Below are 19487 nucleotides of genomic sequence, written 5' to 3'. Positions count from 1 at the left end.
AGTTAATGGCTGGTCAATCAAAATGAAATGTAAGGACCAAATCCTATCTACCGGCCAGAAGGATATGCTGCCACCTATGTCCAGTGGAAGAGCAATTCTGTCATCGTTAAGTCAGGATACCACAGCTCAGGCCAGCTCAATGCATTGCAGGACACTGCTTCCTGCTACTGTCTTCTGAAGAAAAGTGCTCAGTGCTAATAGAGCTGCCTTGCAATTATTGTAGATGGCAGAATAAGCCCCAACGGCATTCTGGGACAAACCCATTTTCCATGGGATCACCACTGTCATGGTGTGCAACACATCACAAGCCAGATTCTGCCATCCTTACTTACATTGTGCAGTATCTTACTGCCCAAGTAGCACCACCGAAATCAATGGGATTATTTGTGGAGTAAGGTATCACCTGGTGTGAGTAAATGTGGGAGAGCCTGGCTGTATGTAAGCTATGAGTACCTGCTAGGGGACTCTTGTGTACTATGGCAGGTTCCCCTCTGTACAACCACATCACATATTCTGCTCTCGGCAAGCTGACTCTTCCCCTTTGGCCAATGTTCCCCTCTTGTGCACCTCTGGCAGGATGGCACCTTTAACTACAAGTATTAAGCTGTCCCAATAAAGCAGATGATTTTTGAGAGAGAGGATGTTCACTTCAAATATCCCGTCCTCTTCCAACATCAAAAGGACTTTTTTCTTCAACCACAGTCACACACGCATCTCCAGTTACGTTTTCCAACATGCAGCATCCACATCTTTCTTTTAATCAGTACTTCCATACTAGAAACGGTGAAATAATTTATTAACAAGATGTGAAATTTCCCAGGCCTACAGCTGCAATCCATTCCTTACATTTCATCTGCAATTTATATTAGGCTTCACATTGACTAGTAAATACTACTGAATGAGAGAGATAGTATTCCCAGGCAACAATTAAAATAAGTTTCCATGAGGCAATTTGTTCAATTCCTGCCCAGTTGAACTATTTCTGGTCTAAATACTGGAAGAACCAGACTTTTATTAAAGATCACTGTGACGTTCCACTGTTAGTAACATTCCACATTTTGAGCCAGATCTTCAGTGATATAATCAGACCACTGCATTGAAATCACTGGTTCTGGGCCCTTGATTTTACTCTCTGTTTAGTCATTGAAATGGGAATCTTCTTTCCCCCCCTTTTGGCTGAATTGTATCATATTAACAAGATCTGCTAATCTGGAAAGCCATTTGTTTATTTTGCAGTCTCTCTGGCTGCTAATTCCCGATTGGAGCAAAGAAATGTGAAGACGACGTCTTGCTATTAAAAATATCTTAGGTTCATTTGCTCTGTGAAATTTGCATGATATTAATAATGAACAATTCCACATATGTTTCTAGAGAATTCTTAAGAATATGTTCCAGCAAACAAGGCTGTGCCTAAAACACAACTGAGCTGAGGCAACCAGTCTGATTCATTTAACCCTTTAGATTACTTACTTTAGGATGAATCTTTATTGTTGCTATATCAGACTTCTTGTCTATGTCTTTGATTGTTGCTTCATAGGTATCTCCATTCTGTAGCTGCACTTTTAATTGTTGTCGCCCTGATATAGCATTGCTGCTTGACACCACGTGGGCATTGGTAACAATTAAACCTGAGTCTGACATTATAAACCCAGATCCACTGGACAAGGGGACATTTCGGCCAAAGAGAGGATGTCTGTACCAGAAGCAAACAACAAAATATCTCATAAATTAAATAGCTTGTGGGGAATAATAATATTATTACTTAATGAGGCTTACTACAGTTTGTAACAACTCATACATATATATCACCTTTCATGCTGAAGAATCCCAAAGCACTTTATCACTGATGTTAGATCTAGTAAAAAAATACTGAATTTTAAAACCTTGACAAAAAAAGATAACATTTTCACAAAAATGTGGATCCAAAGGGGATAGAGAATGAGATGGAGAATATATTATTGCCCTTATATAAATAGATGGTACGCCCACATCTTGAATACTGCATACAGATGCGGTCGCCTCATAGACTCATAGACTCTAGGACTGGAAGGGACCTCGAGAGGTCATCGAGTCCAGTCCCCTGCCCTCATGGCAGGACCAAATACTGTCTAGACCATCCCTGATAGACATTTATCTAACCTACTCTTAAATATCTCCAGAGATGGAGATTCCACAACTTCCCTAGGCAATCTATTCCAGTGTTTAACTACCCTGACAGTTAGGAACTTTTTCCTAATGTCCAACCTAAATCTCCCTTGCTGCAGTTTAAGCCCATTGCTTCTTATTCTATCATTGGAGGCTAAGGTGAACAAGTTTTCTCCCTCCTCCTGATGACACCCTTTTAGATACTTGAAAACTGCTATCATGTCCCCTCTCAGTCTTCTCTTTTCCAAACTAAACAAACCCAATTCCTTCAGCCTTCCTTCATAGGTCATGTTCTCAAGACCTTTAATCATTCTTGTTGCTCTTCTCTGGACCCTCTCCAATTTCTCCACATCTTTCTTGAAATGTGGTGCCCAGAACTGGACACAATACTCCAGTTGAGGCCTAACCAGCGCAGAGTAAAGCGGAAGAATGACTTCTCGTGTCTTGTTTACAACACACCTGTTAATGCATCCCAGAATCATGTTTGCTTTTTTTGCAATAGTATCACACTGTTGACTCATATTAAGAAGATATACTGGCACTGGAAAAGGTTCAGAGAAGGGCAACTAAAATGATTAGGGGTTTGAGGACGGTCCCATATGAGGAGAGATTAAAGGGGCTAGGACTTTTCAGCTTGGAAAAGAGGAGACTAAGGTGGGATATGATAGAGGTATATAACATTATGAGTGATGTGGAGAAAGTAGATAAGGAAAAGTTATTTACTTATTCCCATAATACATGAACTAGGGCTCACCAAATGAAAATAATAGGCAGCAGGTTTAAAACAAATAAAAGGAAATTCTTCTTCACACAGCACACAGTCAACTTGTGGAACTCCTTGCCTGAGGAGGTTGTGAAGGCTAGGACTAGAACAGCGTTTAAAAGAGAACTAGACAAATTTATGGAGGTTAAGTCCATTAATGGCTATTAGCCAGGATGGGTAAGGAATGGTGTCCCTAGCCTCTGTTTGTCAGATGGTGGAGACGGAAGGCAGGAGAGACATCACTTGATCATTACCTGTTAGGTTCACTCCCTGGGGAACCTGGCATTGGCCTCTGTCGGTAGATAGATACTGGGCTAAATGGACCTTTGGTCTGACCCAGTATGGCCATTCTTATGTTATGTTCATTGTTAGACCAGCTCTAATGAATGTCGTGGCAGGGATTCTGAAATGTTGGACCGTGGAGCACTTTGCTAGAGGCTTGCAAAGAGCTGGAAGGTCACATGGTCCTTTTGCATCTTTGTTTTCAGCTACTTTTACAGGTCTCTGTAATTTACATTGCAAAGAAGGTGCCTGGATGCCAGTAAAGGTAGCTGGAATAAAGGGAAAGGAATCGGCCTGTCTGACTCCACTCATCACTGCTGCTATGTGAGAAGAGAATGAAGGCAGGAAACAAGAGCTTCCAGACACAAGAGGGAACTATGAATGGGACTGGAGCCTCTGGTAGGAGTGAGGAACCAGGGAATAAGGGAGAAAGGCCCCAGGCGGAGAGGCAGCTTGTGCAAGAAAGAGGAGGAACTGGCAGCAGGAACTCATGGATAGGAAAGTGGAGCAGGGGGCACAAAAGCATGTTCAGAGGAAGGCAGAGGTTGAGAAGGGGAAAGAAGAGATAGAAAAGGGAGACAAAATGAAAAGCACAAGCAAATGGTGTGATTCAGAAAACTGAAGAAACACTTATTGCACTGAAGACAGTTACAAATACAAATACAAATACAAATGCAGTTACAAATACATTAGGATTTTTTCTAAGTATGACTCGTCCTTGTCAGCAATTTCTGCCATTGCTATAGGTGTTTTATGCAAACAGGAAGGGAGATGGTTTCAGTGATAGCAAACGGGAGGGGAGCTGGTCCAGGAATCAATCTCCCTGGTAAGATGCAGTCCAGTCTGTGAAATTATTTGAAGCCCAGGGTACATACAGCAACACTGAAGTGCAGCCAGCCCTGGGACACAATCAGTGCCCAATACAAAGCACATCACTGAGGGATGAGGAGTTAATCTGATCCGAATTTTTGCAAGGACTCTGGGGCAAATGTTTTCTTTTCTGGAAAGGAGAACGGAGTTATAATATATACACAGAGAGAGCAAACAGGTCTTGGGTTTTAAAGTTTTTGCAAACTATTAATAGATTCATAGATTTTACAGGCAGAATAATTGAGTTGGACCTCCCACATGCCACAGATCATAGAAGTTCACCAAGTGATTCCTGCATCAAGCCTGTAACTTCTCTTTGAACTGCAGCAGATCTCTTGGAAAGACATCCAAACTTAATTTAAGATGTCAAGTGATGGAGAAACCCCCAGATCCCCAGGTAAGTTGTTCCAATTGTTCATTCCTTTACCTGTTAAAAAACTGCACCGTGCTTCTTATCTGAATTTATCGAGCTTCAGCTTCCACGCACTGTCTCTTATCATGCATTTGTCAAATAGATTCAAGCGTCCTCTGCTATCAGATATCTTTTCCCCAGTTAGGTACTTACAGCTCCTGATCATATTGCCTCTTAACCTTCTCATGGATGAAGTAAACAGAGTGAGGTTCTCTAAGTTCTCACCTTAAGCAGCTTTTTTCTAGCTTAGCTTTTTAGGTACATTTTTTTTTACTGGAGTGGTTCGTATTTTACATTCTGTCCAAATCAAGATTGAATGAATCTCAAAAACACGTAACATAGCTTCATTTTATTCTATATAATACTTCACCTAGCCATCTGAGGATAGTTAATATATGTACAGTACTGTGAAGATGTTAAGCAGTATAAGTAGCTAGGTACTGCTAATACTATCATTTAGTATCCATTTGCACTACCACTTAATACCAGGATTCTTTTCTACATGCAAGCGTAGCTGAATTAACACTGGGCATCACTGCTCCAGGGAGGTTGAGACATCATTTGAAAAAACACTCCTGCAATACTTTGGTTTTGTTTATCTTTGTCTGACCACAGGAGATTGCTGGTTTCTAAGAAAATGTTAACAGTTACAGGCTTCAGTCAGAGCGCTAGTCTGCTACTAGACTGCTTGGTTTCAAAAGGCAGAACAAGCATGTGTTGCATGCTTCTAAACAATACAATTAGAACACACACAGTCAAAAAAAGTTACCTCAGGAAAATTTCAATGTGTACAACTGCGGGCGCAATCTTTTCCACCACATCTGCAATGAAGTTAAACTTGTATCTTGGGCTGTTGGGCTGTTGGTGACCTATACTAGCAGAAAAAATTGGGCATGTTAATAAGAAAATACCCTTTGTACCAATCAGATGAGTTAAATTTGTCTATAGTTCACATGGGGACATTTTCCAACCAGACAGGGAAAGGCATATAAGCCATTACGAGACTTTAAAAAGTTGCTTGTGTTTTGTTTTGGCCTGAGAAACTGGCAAGATCATTTGGCTAAGAACTTCCTAGGTTAATTGGAATTCACAAGGTTTAGTGATGTCCTTGTCTGGCTGTTTTTTTTCAAAACTAGTCATAATTGTTATTTACAATTTCTATTGCAGTAGCACCTAGAGATCTTATCCAAGTCAGGATCCCACTGTGCAAGGCACTATACTAAAGTACCATAAATGACAGTCCTTGCCCCAAAAGCTTATGTGTGAACTCACTGTGAAAATACCAACTGAAAGCAGATCTACCAGAATCCTTATGATCTGTTACTATAATTCAGTAATAAGTTTGACAGTATTATGAAAAGAAATACGAATAAAATATGAAATTCTGCAAAAGGAGGAATATCTCTGAGATACACACCACAACCAACCTGGCTTTCCGTGTTATTATTGATATTGAAGTTTGGGAACATATGTACTGTTACATTTAATTGATCATGTTTATTACAGTAGTGTCTAAGGAGAATGGGGGCCTATTGTAGCACTGTACAAACATAATAGTAGATAGTCTTGCCACAAAGAAAGTACAGGAAGCTTAAAAGACATGGACAATTGTTTCTCAGCACTTTTATGATAAACTCTGTTGCAAATGTTTTGCAATGGCAAATAGTACATTTCTGAAATTTCCTAGCATAAAAGAAGCTGTTTGTAAACCAGGGCCAGCCGGGGGATGGAGGGAACAAGTTAGACAATTTTCCCCAGGCCCCACAGGGCCCCCCATGAGAATATAGTATTCTATAGTACTGCAACTTTTTTTTTTTATGGAAGGGGCCCCCAAAATTGCTTTGCACCTGGCCCCCTGAATCCTCTGGGTGGCCCTGTTGTAAACGACTCTAACTGTACACTCCCATAATGACTAAGACTCCAGTCCTGCAAAGGGAAGTGTTTATACAGACCCTTATACTGGCGGGGAGTACCAATGACTTCAATGGCATTCCATGAGAATGAATCCCATTGGAGGTTCAGGATCTAAATCAGCAGGAATGTGCATGAGCACAGGAATAAAGTTTGAGCTGATTTTCCTCACAGAACAGCAGGAGGAGATCACACTTCACACCTGTAACCAAAATTGTGACTAGTTTCCCACCCAGCAAAACCATGGTGGAGACTAAACAGATCATAGAAATCAGTACAATAAGGCATTCCCCGCTGGAACACAGTATAGTCATTTCAGGGTAGATGTAAACTTTGTGCTTAAACCAATAAAGAGTTAATCTTGTTTTGTAACACTGTCAGAAGATCAATCGCAGCTTTCTTTTATATCTTCGGCTACCTCAACTGTAGTCATATGTACACAGTCTGGTGATTTAAAATAAACTCTTAGAGTACCGGATTGCTCGGAGGATTTGTAATGAGACATAGCACTTTTCATCTCTAGGTTAGTTCAGATCTGGTGCAATGGCTGTAGTTCCATGCATTATAGGAAGGAGTTATGGACTCACTACACATCATAAAACTTACTCCATTACGCCTGTACCTAAGGGAGACTTGCAGGATGTGGATTGGATGAGAAGGGAACACAGCCTATTCTCTCACTGTTAGAACAGAAGTTAAGGCCCATTCTGTTTAGGCCTGATCTTTTATGCCTCCTCCTCAGTCCCTGCACTGAGCTCAGCCCAGGCTCAAGGTTGACTTGGCCCCATAATATGCTCAGTTTATGTAGTGCTTCAGGGAACAATGCTATACGAATGGAAGAGTCTACTGAAATGTATTAGACTTTTCTTAGCCTAGTCAATGTAACAAGCAAGAGGCACAGATAAAGCACTTCTCTGCATAATCTACATTGTTTTCTTTCTGCAGCAGCTTACCTAACTTTTAAAGAAGGAGACAGAGACAGATCCAGAAGGAGACTGAGAATAAGAGTAGGGAGACTAAGAGGCTGGAGGGGAAAGGGAGTCAGAAACAAAGGAAAAATAGCAAAGAATCCTGTGGCACCTTATAGACTAACAGACATTTTGGAGCATGAGCTTTCATGGGTGAATACCCACTTGCATCTGACGAAGTGGGTATTCACCCATGAAAGCTCATGCTCCAAAACGTCTGTTAGTCTATAAGGTGCCACAGGATTCTTTGCTACTTTTACAGATCCAGACTAACATGGCTACCCTTCTGATAAAGGAAAAAGAGAGAGAGAGGCTGACACAGAGGAGGAAGAGGAAGAAGAGACATGGGGCTGGGGGAAGAGGGATGGGAGAAGGAATCAGTAATAATTTAAAACATTTTCCTATATTTGATATTCTACCTGGTTTTTAATTCAAAGATTATCTTGGGCACCAAAGTTTAAAGGTGAGCTCTAGAGGTGATCCAGAGAATTACAGCCCAGTTAGCCTTATATCTGTGCCTGATAAATTCATTGAAATAATCTTTAGAAACAGAATAATATGATAACTGGAAGATCATGATATGATATGGTCTAACCAGTAACGGCTTTGCAAAAGGACATCATATCTCACTAATCTATTAGAAGTCTTTGAATGTGTCAATAAACTAGTGCATAAAAGAGAACAAGTGGACATAATTTATTTGGACTTCCAAAAAGCCTTTGACAAGGTATCTCATTAGAAGGAACTAAAGAAGCTAAGTAGTCGTTGGGTGAGAGTCGAAGTATTGTCACAGATCAAAAAATGTCTAAGAGACAGGAAACAAAGAGAGGACTGAATGGACAATTTTCAGCATGGCAAAATGTGAACAATGGGGTGCCTCAGTTATCAGGTCTAGTGATGTTTAATATTTGTGTTAATGAACTGGAAAGGCGGGTGAGTAGTGAAGTAGCAAAATTTTCAGATGACACCAAGTTATTTAGTTTACTGAAGTCCAGAGAGAAGACTAGGATGCATCTTGGGGATCTAAACAAGGTAGGTGAATAGGCAACACAATGGCTAATAAAGTTCATTGTTGACAAACACAAAATAATGCATCACTGGAGGAAACAATGAAACCATTCATACATCTTACAGGGTTTTTAATTAACTATATCGACTTAGGAAAGGGAGCTCCTGTTGCCAGCTCAATGAAGGCCTGGACTCACTGTGCAGCCTGCAGCCAAAAACACAAACAGGATGTTAGGATGTATAGGGAAGGGGAAGGAAAATAAAATGGAAGCTGTTTTAGTGCCAATATATAAATTGGTGGCACTGGCCCCTGAGTGTCTGGGTGCAGGGCTGGTCACCCCTCCTCAAAAAGTCTAGGGCAGAATTAGAGGGGGTTCAGAAAAGAGTGATGGAAAAGATGGGGGACATGGAAATGCTTTAATGTGAAGAGAGACTAAGTGGGCTGGGACTGTTTACCTTAGAAAGAAGAGGTAACATGATAAAATAAGGAATGGTAGAGAGCTGGTAGATCAGGAGCATCTGCTCTTTCTGTTTTGTGACACAAGAACAAGGAGCCCTCATTGGGCTACATACTCCAACTCAGCTCACTCCTGATAGCTTGGGTAAAATGACTTGGATTTTTAGTGCAATCTGAGTTCAGTATGGAGTGGATACAATTGTAACACGAATACCAGCGAAGTGTTCCAAGGAATGAAACCTCTCACAGATTAAGCCAACTGAAAGACAATTGGACATTTCTCCATAGAACTCCCATAGTAGTAACAATCAGCTGTGGTTTTTCTTTTGTTGGAGCAGGATTTGCTTTTTAGTGGAAACCACACGTACATTCAGCAAGCTAAATGTATATGATACTGTGTAAATAGATGGAATGATTTGGCAGAGTTAGATGAAGCCTTTTATTTCTATGTTCATTCTCACACACTCTGAACAATCTCTCTAACTAACCGTATACACTTGCTCCAGTACCTTGTTCGAAGGGGATTCTGCAAACAGGGATCATGTAGGTCAATCAGCTATAAGCAGTGTACAGTGCTGTTTATTTTACGTCTGCTGCATGGGATTCATTTGACTTTCAAATCACAGGCAATTTGCTTGACTCTGTAGTACATCTTGTTCCAATGAAATCTACTTATAAGAGTTTAAATATTTACATACAAGTTCAGTACATGCCCTGACATGACATATTATTATTATCACATCTTCCTATAGGTTCTCTGAAAGGCTGAGGGCCAGAACCTCAGTTGATGTAAACTGCCACAAAACTAGAGTAATCTAATGATAAATGTGGCCCTGTAGGCCAGATCTCTGCTGATGAATATCAACATAGCTCCATTTAAAACAATAGAACTGCACCAATTTACCCTTTGTGTCTGCGCCTAGGATCCTGTCTGCAGCATTTCCCTAGTCCACCAGAATCAGCAGCCACAGCAGGAGAGTGAGTCTCGCAAACACTGGATCTTTTACACATGGCTGCTCCTGCTGGACTACTAAGGAAGCATTATGAGTGGCAGCAGCTTTCCAGGTGTGATCTATGGCAGTGGTGCGCCAATTGGGGAGTGTGCCTCCCATGGGGTTGGGGAGCACAAGAGGTTTTCTTGGGGGGTAGGAAGAAACTTCATTAATATCACTTCTCACAGCAGACTTACTACCGCCTCATCCCCACCCCTTCTTCTGCACTGCTGCTGCTGCTGGTTGCGGCACTGCCTTCAGAGCCACCCAGCTCTGAAAGCCATGCTGCTGCCTGCAGCAGCGGACAAGTAAGGGTGGGAATGGGGTGCTAGTAAGTCTGCTGTGAGAAGTGATATTAACAGTCCACGAGTGGTTAATTTGTTTTCATTTGAATTTTTTTTTTAAATCTGCATTTGCAGTTCGTAATACTCTGTGTTTACTACTTCCTAATAACTTTTAGCTGGTCTTATAAATTTAGTAATAAAAATTATTTTTTCATTCTGCCACCTTGCAAAAACAAAAACAGAAAAACAGTTTTCAATTAGAAGTACTAGAGGGGAGAGGGTTATGACAAATCCCGTGCATGTTAAGTGGGGGCACAACTGGAAAAGTTTGTGCACCACTGATCTAGGGGAGGAGGGAAAGATAAACTGAAGAGGAGGAAGGAAAATATGGTAGGAGAGGAAGGGAAGAAGACAACACTGAGGGGTAACAGAGGGAAAGTCACACAAACATAGGAGGGGGCTGACAAAATGAGGTGGGGCAGTCCTGTACCAATGAGCACCACCTAGCCTGGAGACAAGTTTGTCCCTCTTTCCCTGGGCCAGCAAATATCAGAAGCACTGCAGACAGTATACTCAGCCATGAGGGCGATTCAGAGCCTGACTCTAGTGACTCCCTTGTGACTGGCTGGAGAAGCAAAATTTATAACTTTGTAGAAATGTTTTATATTAATTAGCAGCAGAAGACTGCCTCGAGGCCCTGGATGCCTATACATATACGCAGTACATATACGCAGCTCACGTACTGAGAGGCTTTGATTTGGACCAGCTGGAACAACAGATTCCAAAAAGTCAGTTATTAACATTAGAGCCTTCAACAACTGATGGTGAGTTTATATTTTTGTCTCTTCCTTAAATAAAATAAAAGAAGAGAGAGAGAGAGAGTGTGCGTGGCAGAAATAAGTGGAAATGGGGAATGAGATATTGGGTACATCTACACTGCAATTAAACACCCATGGCTGGCCTGTGTCAGCTGACTTGGGCTCATGGGGCTTAAGCTGTAGGGTTATAAAATTGCAGTGTAGACATTTGGGCTCCAACTGGAGCCGAAGTTCTGGGACCCCACAAGAGGGAAGAGTCCCAGAGCCCAGGCTCCAGTCCGCACCCAAATGTCTACACCACAGTTTTACTGTCCTGCAGCACAAGCCCCGTGAGTCTAAGTCAGCTGACATGGGCCAGCCGCAGGTGTTTAATTTCCCCATGTTAAGTATCCTCATACCTTCTTGTCAAACTGTCTCAAATGGGCCATCTTGATTATCACTACAAAGGTTTTTTTTCTCCTGCTGCCAATAGCTCATCAGAATTAATTAGCCTCTTAGAGCGGGCAACTCCCACCTTTTCATATTCTCTGTATGCATATATATCTCCTCACCATATGTTCCATTCTATGCATCTGATGAAGTGGGCTCAGGGGTGGCTCCAGGCACCAGCACGCCAAGCACATGCCTGGGGCAGCAAGCCACGGGAGGCACTCTGCCAGTCACTGCGAGGGCAGCAGGCAGGCTGCCTTCGGCAGCTTGCCTGAGGGAGGTCCGCTGGTCCCACGGCTTTAGCAGATCTCCTGCAGGCAAGCCGCCGAATCCGCGGGACCAGGGACTTCCCACAGGCAAGCCGCCGAAGGCAGCCTGCCTGCCGTGCTTGGGGCAGCTCTAGGTATTTTGCCGCCCCAAGCATGGCAGGCAGGCTGCCTTCAGCGGTTTGCCTGCGGGAGGCCCCCAGTAGCCCACAAAAGCTTATGCTCAAATACATTTGTTAATCAAAATAACGGCATTGCATAGTATTGCACTTTGGACAGAACTGTTTCTGGACTGTCTGAATCTGTAGTTGTCTACAAGATTTCCAAAAGTGCTCATAGGGCCAGACTCTCCAAACAGTTTAGCTCCTAATTAGACATCTAAATAAGTGAATAGATTTTCACAAGGGTTCAGCACTCAGCCGTTGCACCTGAGAACACAAAATCCTGCCCCTCTGTTTAGATGCCTCAGTGGGAGTAATTCACTATTAGATCTTTTTTAAAAATCTGGCTCTAAGTTTTCAGTTTTATGGGATTTAACCCCACAAGTATCATTAAAATCCTCTTTGACATCACTGGGAGTTGTGGGGTTAAATCTTATGTCACTGAAAATGTAGGTGTCATGGTTATCATCTTATTACTATCTTAGATTCTAAAGTCTATAATAACTTGTGGATTTGCTAAACTGCAGAGATGATGGGCTTGATTCTGATCTCACTAACCCTCATGTAAATCAGGAAAACTGAGCTGAAGTCAATAGTTAAACCAGTGTGGAGGCAGTGAGCCAGACCCTCCACTTGGAGTAAATGGCCATAGCCCCTTTGAAGTCAATGGAAATACATCAGTTTATACCAGCTGAGGATCTGGCCTATTAATAAGAGTGAGAGCAAGATGAGGCTCATTAGCTTTCTGGAGGTAATACATTATATTAAAATAGGCCATTTTGTGCTTAGTAGGAATTTGTGGTCTTCTAATTTTTTAAAAAATTCAGGTTCAGAATTAATTTAAAGTCTAAAATTGAAGAGATTTGTGTGTTTAGCTATATTATTAAGGCTTATAGAGCCTTAATAATATAGCTAAACACACAACAAATGATCACTGGAGGAAAGCATTGCCCTGTTGTGCTTGGATTTGCTCATGGAAAGAAATGAAAAAGAAATAAAAAGATTATGTATCCCAGGCAGCTTTTCTGATGAATTAAGATTAAGTTGCATAGCTGTGCATTGACCATAAAGTCTTGGTTAGTATAAGACTATGTCATGTTTCGGGCAACATATTATTAAGATGGATGTCTAACATGCACAAATGAAAACAGCATGAAGAGCAGCAAATATCATAATGCCACTAAATAAATCCATGGTACGCCCACATCTTGAATACTGCGTGCGGTTCTGGTCGACTCATCTCAAAAAAGATATACTAGAAAAGAAATAGAAAAAGTACAGAGGAGGGCAACAAAAATGATTAGGGGTATGGAACAGCATCCATATGAGGAAAGATTATAAACACTGGGACTGTTCAACTTGGAAAAGAGATGACTAAGGGGCAATATGATAGAAGTCTTTAAAATGATGAGTGGTGTGGAGAAAGTGAATAAAGAAGTGTAATTTACTACTTCACATAACACAAGAACCAGGAGTCACCCAATGAAATAAATAGGCAGCAGGTTTAAAACAAACACAAGGAAGTATTTCTACACACAACACACAGCAACCTGTGGAACTCCTTGCCAGAGGAAGTTGTGAAGGCCAGAAGTATAAGTGGGTTCAAAAAAGAAATAGATACGTTCATGGAGGATAGGTCCAGCAATGGCTATTAGCTGAGATGTCAGGGACACAACCCCATGTTCTCGGTGGACCTAAACCTCTGACTGCCGAAAGCTGGCATTGGAAAACGTGGATCGATCACTCAGTAGTTTCCCTGTTCTGTTCATTCCCTCTGAAACATCTGGAACCAGCCACTGCCAAAAGACAGGAGACTGGACTATGTGAACCATTAGTCTGCTCCAATATGGCCATTCTTATGTTCTTATAACAAACACTGAAACGGGCTTTCTCAATCTTTAGCTGCGTTAACAAAGGCAGGATGGAACTGGATTGAAAGATACCTTCCAGCTGAGGACAGTTTGCTGCCTAGCTAGCTTCAGAAGGAGAGAGCTTCATGTTGCCTTTCTGCCTGATCTTCTTTCGCAAGCAATAAAAGCAATACGAAATCATCAAAATGTCTCTTTCCTCTTAGATGTTCTGTACCAGAACAATAAAGTATCAAATTCTAAATGTCCTTTTGGTCACTAAATAATATTTTCCTTTTGGTCACTAAATAATATTTTCCCTTCTCCCCACAAGAGCTCAAAGCAAATGTTTTAAAACAGTCTCAGACTAAACAAAAACAGTAAAAAAAAAAGAAAAAAGGAATGTGCCCCTAGACTTAGAGTTTGTGTTTCCAGTTGATAGCTTGCAATGGGCTGCCCTTATTAAAATATACAGTCATAGGCTGCTTGGAGGCTCTTATGACAGCAATGCAAAAAAAAAAAAAGACTCTAGTACTTCTCTCACTTGGCCTTATTCCTCAAACATTCAAAGTAATTATATACCAAGTTGTAACTTCAAGATTACGCACATGTGCAAACAGTCGGTAAACCTCAATGTCCCAGGCAGAGCTGTGCTGGATAGATTTGTAGTCACATCTTTTCTGATTCTCTTTTCAAGGATTTAAACATTGTAGTCAACTCAACTTTTTAGGCTCTTATCCTGCAAAGACTGAATCACATGAGTAACTTTATGCCATGTGTAGCCTTTGACTTCAGCAGGACTATTCATGGCATAAAGTCCCTCTGTGCATAAATCTTTGCAAGCTTAATGCCATAAAGCCTGATACATAGCTGACTGAAGTAAAAGGGACTCTTTCCATCAACTTCAATAGTCTTTAAATCAAGTTCCTAAAAAGCTACTTATCCCCAGGAGAAACTTTTGAAATATTCTATATTATATGTGTGTGGATATTCAGTATACAGAGCACATACACTATTTTGAAATATAATAGATTTATTAACAGTAATTCCACTTGCATGGTGTATTAGTTATTTTCTCTGATTTTATTACCTGGATTTTGGTTGCTAAATGTGTTCATATGACAAGACGATTTTGTTTTTCCAAGACTTCTCCTGTTCCTTTCTACTGTTCCCCAGATCATAGAAATGGGGTTGTTCACACAGAAAACAACTCTGATGTTGCAGAGAATGATGATTTCATGCAGGGAACACTGTATTAACAGTACATGAATTCTAAGGAGCTCTCAAAAACGTGTTGCACGCAAATGTCTTTAATAGTTAAGAAATTGGCAAGAGAAATACAAAACATATGTGATACACCTGCAAAATTTTAGCCTGATCTTTCAATTCTTTAGTCATTTGAATAGTTTGATTGACTTTATTGGGAGCATAAGTAATATTATTACAACTTCAAATGTTTACTTTAATGGAAGGTAAGGGTTTGCATCTTTGATTGCAAAGCATTTGTTTTCCAGGAGGGTTTAAGCTGCTATTAAAACAATGAGGAAAATATTTTTGGATGGTTTGTCTTTTTACATTTGGGATAGAAAACACAATAGAACACATTCATTTAAAAACTAAGAGCTATAGCAAAATGCTGATTTGCTAAGAAAAAAAATGAATTTGCATTGCATTAAATCAGTAACAAATTACTTGTTCTATGGCCTGATCCCAAGTTCTGCAAGTAGTCCCATGGTCATTTGGGCTACTCGCCTGAGTAAGGCTGTTCATGTTTGCAGGCTCAAGCCATCACACAGTAACAATAGTGACATCATAGTCTGGTGCTTATAGGTGTGTTTGTATATAAAAATGATCTATGATACTCAGCTCTTTTGATTCGCCATGCCCAGTGTAAGAGCCTGTACTGTCCTTCTTGCTACTTTCTTAAGAAGGAGCAGAGGTGGTCAGAAAAATGAGTGCTCTTTACCCACTCAGTCATTCTGGGCCTCTGTTTTTGACATCTATTCTTCCTCCCTCTGTCTTCCACCAGTCCTATTTTTATCTAACCACACTTATCAGAGATATATGTCATTAGAAAGCACAGTCAGTGTTGCATCTCCTTATCTTAGCTAAATATACTGACTACCTAACCGCACCTACATATGTCAAACTTCTGACAAGCAAAGCAGCAGAACTTCCAAGGTTATTCCTCTGTGCCATGGTATATTCTGTAAGGTATAGCCTAAGCCACTTGGTAAAGCTATCATTAGTCTGGATATTATTTTATATACATCTGGTGGAGTGAAATTGGATCAACTTTATAAGTATGTCAGTGTCTCCAAATTCTGAGCAATCTGTAGCCAGATTCCCTGCACAAATAGAGAAAATGTAGAAACACGACTTTAACTTTGAACAGTTACTTTTTTACAATCTTTTATGACAGCCATAGCATGTTACTGTTTTTAAAAGAACCATAATTTATTTCTACGCCTGCCTCATCCACTGATGCTGACTTTTGGGCAAGACATTTGGTCACTTTGAGCTTCAGTCAGCACAGCTGTGGAATTAAAAAAAAAATCAGAACTTCACTCTAAACCAGATGTTACATTGGAGCTGATGTTTTCCCAGGTCATAAACAAATTGTCAAATTAAAGGAACACAAAAACAGTTACTTGAAAAAAATGTAACCTCTACCCCGCTGCTCCAAATTCCTGAGTCTATTACAGTGAACACAGGAGGATGCCATGAAGAAATGCCACATGCACCAAAACCAAAACATTCCTTAAGTCCTTAGATACAATACCAAATGCTAATGTTTATGGTTAAACATTCTAAATGTTCTGAACGAATGAGTTCAAACTAAGTATTGAAAGTGTCAGAGTTAATGGTTTTATATGTGATGTCTAAATAAAAGCACTTTACAACTTTAAAATTTTAGGGAGGCAAAGTGGCTCAGTAGAAGGTACTGTGGACTGGGATTTATGACTTTTGTATTTTATTCTTGGCTCTGCCCCTGGCCTGCAAGATAACCTAGGACAAGTCACTCCACCTCTCTGTCTCAGTTTCCCCATCTATAAAATGGGGATAACAATATTTAGCTCCTTTCTCAAGCACGTTGAGAGCTACAGATGAAAAGTGCTATAAGAATCTGCCAACAGGCAGTCCCCTTTCCCTACCTACATCCTTTCCAATGAATTGTTTGCCCACAGTTCTAATGGTTTTTACAACCCTTGCTAATATATTTCATCTGCCATTATTGAAGCACTAATGTGTCACTTGAAATGCCAGAACACCTACCCACTGTTGTTTTTGGGGATGTTGATGGAAACAATGTGAAAATCAGTCGTTAAATAATTTACTAGAAAATTTGTGAACTTTTGCAAAAATAAGTAAAATTGACACTTCCAGAAAAGTCATTCATTTTAATACCTAAAAATCAATAATTGATCACTGAAATCTTTTGAAGTTAGTAAATCCAGCTGGACATGAGCAGGGAATAGTACAATATCCTAGGGCAGGCAAAAACCATAATACCAAATTGCATTCTAAAACGTTCAAATGATTTAGTGTACAAGATGAACAGACAATAGCATCCTGGTATCTTTGCCATTTCAAAATACACAAAAGCACTGTGATATGTGGGGATTACTGTATGGATGATGGACTATGGTACATTGTTACAGTAAAACAAAAAATAAGTGATATTTTAGCTTGAACCTGATAGGCTGGTTATTGTTATGTCTCTTCTTGCCCAGCTTTATACATAAGATATCACAGGTGCTGTTTTGTTTTTTTTTAAATAGATGTATGGCAGGTCAAAACATTTCATTGTGCAAATGTAGGCATTGTGAAATGCCCCAGACTGTAAGATTTCAGTGCCCTGATTTTGACTTGGAAGGACCATTTTTAAGGGTGAAAGGATAATGCTGACTGTGCAGTCCTGGCCTTTCTATTGCTGCTTTCATACTGCTAATAAAATGCTATGCTTACTCCTTTATATCGCTTTTCATCCAAAGATCTCAGCGTGCTTTACAAAGGAATGTAAGTCTTGTTATTCCATTTTAAACTGGTGTAAACGGAAGCACGGAGAGTGACTTGCCCAAAGTCGCACAGCAGATCAATAGCAGAGCAGGAATAGAACACAGTACTCCTGAATCCAGGACTCTTAACCACTAGATCACAGTGTCCATTAGTGAGTCTGATTGATCTGATATGGACAAGGCCTGAACACCCTGGATCATTTCACATAGGCCACAAACAGCTTAGATCTTCTTCGGTTGCCAAACTGAGTAAGGCGTCTAACTGACAACAGCTCTGAGCCATCCAGTCCTCCAAGATCACTTGAAATTTAAATGTTTCATTAACTTGGAAACTGATGTGGTATGTGCATAACAGCTAAGGGGTTCATTTTCACCCACAAAACGCCTCCCTTCCCCCACCCATTGCATCCTGTCTCCTGGGTGGAGCACATTAAGCAGTCCCAATCACCCAAGATGGCCCTGCTGAAAGTGCAGCAGCTCAATGTTACCAGTGGTAACGATGGGTGTGGCGGTGCCCTGCATGGTCTTACCCGATTCACAGGTGCCTTTCTGGATCTGGATGACAGCTGGCAATCCCTGTTGTAAAGATTTACGGCTCACCGCCTTCAGCTGACACACATTGTCATAGGTCCTGCCATCACTGCCGCACACCTGGTAGCTGAGCTTGCACTGGCACACGCCTTTGCCGAAGCGCTTGCCCATGGGGTACTTGCAATCCAGGCTGTCCCCGCACGGTGGGTCTTCCTTGCGGCCACAGGAATCACCTTCTCCCGCAGCACAGATGAGGCAGCAGTTGCAACGATCGGGGACGTAGCCGCTTGGGCAGCTGGGGCTTGGGCACTTGGAGACATCGCAACGAGCTGGACACTTGCCATTGGCCAGAAAGGGATCTGCAAAGGCCCGGCTAGAACTTAGCACCAGCAGGAACGAAACTGGCAACAGAAAAACTGTCATCACCTGTAACACTTTTTTAATCAGGGAGAGGAAAATGTGCAAATCCAGGGGAATAACAAGGGGTGGGGGTGGGAGGTAAAAACAGGCAAAATGTGCAATTAAAATGCAATGAGGGAATAATAGAAAAGGGAAAGTTAGGTTTTGCGCACACACAAGAAAAGGAAAGGGTTAATCTTCCTCAACAGCCCCGTGACTCGTGCACCCCTGCTAATGTTATGGGGCTCTCCACAATACAGAAGGGAGCAGTAGGCAGAAAGAAAACAGAGGCTGGAAAGAGGTTAAAACATGAAGTCACTAAGTAAAAGCTGGGTCAGTCCATTCGCGTAGAGTAAACTTGCAAAGGCTCAGCTGCTCTTCGGGACTAGCTTGCAGGGCTGGGATTCTGAAAGCTGATTTAGTCCTCAGAAAGTCTGCACACACAGCCTCTATCTCCCCAGGTCTGCAGTGGCTGTGAAGGAGTTATCAGGAGCGCTGCAGGAGGAAGAGTTGCAAGAGGCAGTGAAGACAGAAGCAAGTTAAGCAAGACAGTTATATGCGGGATGTGGCTGCTGCTGCAGCTGCCTCTCAGGCGTCCCTGTCAGCAGCAGCACAGGCAGCACCAGCTGCACAGACCTCAGCTTCAGCCAGCAGTCTCAGGCCCCACCTACTCAGTGGAGAACCCTCCTCCTTTCCCTTCAAACACTCACAGGGCTACAGCATGTCTGGGGTCAGCAAGCTGGCTGGGTTCAGTGTAAAGGGAAATGACTGCAGTTTACTTTGGGACAGAGGCTCGGTTTTTAATGTTTGCATCACCACAGTGACTGTTGGTAAACAGAGCGAGGATGAAAAGCAGGAGTGAGCCCAGCGTTTCTGGGGCCCGTGGGCAGAAGGACAGAGCTACACTGTGTGAAAATGAGGGATT

The 19487-nt window shown here is 41.4% G+C and overlaps 1 protein-coding gene across 1 annotated transcript in view; it reads right to left on the bottom strand.

Annotated features, from left to right (window-relative positions):
* Positions 1-19197, bottom strand: part of HTRA3 (HtrA serine peptidase 3) — a 39787-nt gene extending 20590 nt beyond the window's left edge. The window contains exons 1-3 of the mRNA XM_050947811.1: positions 18163-19197; positions 5242-5341; positions 1471-1693 (exon numbers count right to left, since the gene is read on the bottom strand). Coding sequence (XP_050803768.1) covers positions 1471-1693; positions 5242-5341; positions 18163-18586 — 747 coding nt within the window. The 5' untranslated portion in view covers positions 18587-19197. The remainder of the gene's footprint in view (positions 1-1470; positions 1694-5241; positions 5342-18162) is intronic.
* Positions 19198-19487: the final 290 nt, after the last annotated feature.

The sequence above is a fragment of the Gopherus flavomarginatus genome, chromosome 3 (genome assembly GCF_025201925.1).
Source record: "Gopherus flavomarginatus isolate rGopFla2 chromosome 3, rGopFla2.mat.asm, whole genome shotgun sequence".
Classification (NCBI taxonomy): domain Eukaryota; kingdom Metazoa; phylum Chordata; order Testudines; family Testudinidae; genus Gopherus; species Gopherus flavomarginatus.
This window is presented reverse-complemented; position numbering and strand designations above follow the sequence as displayed.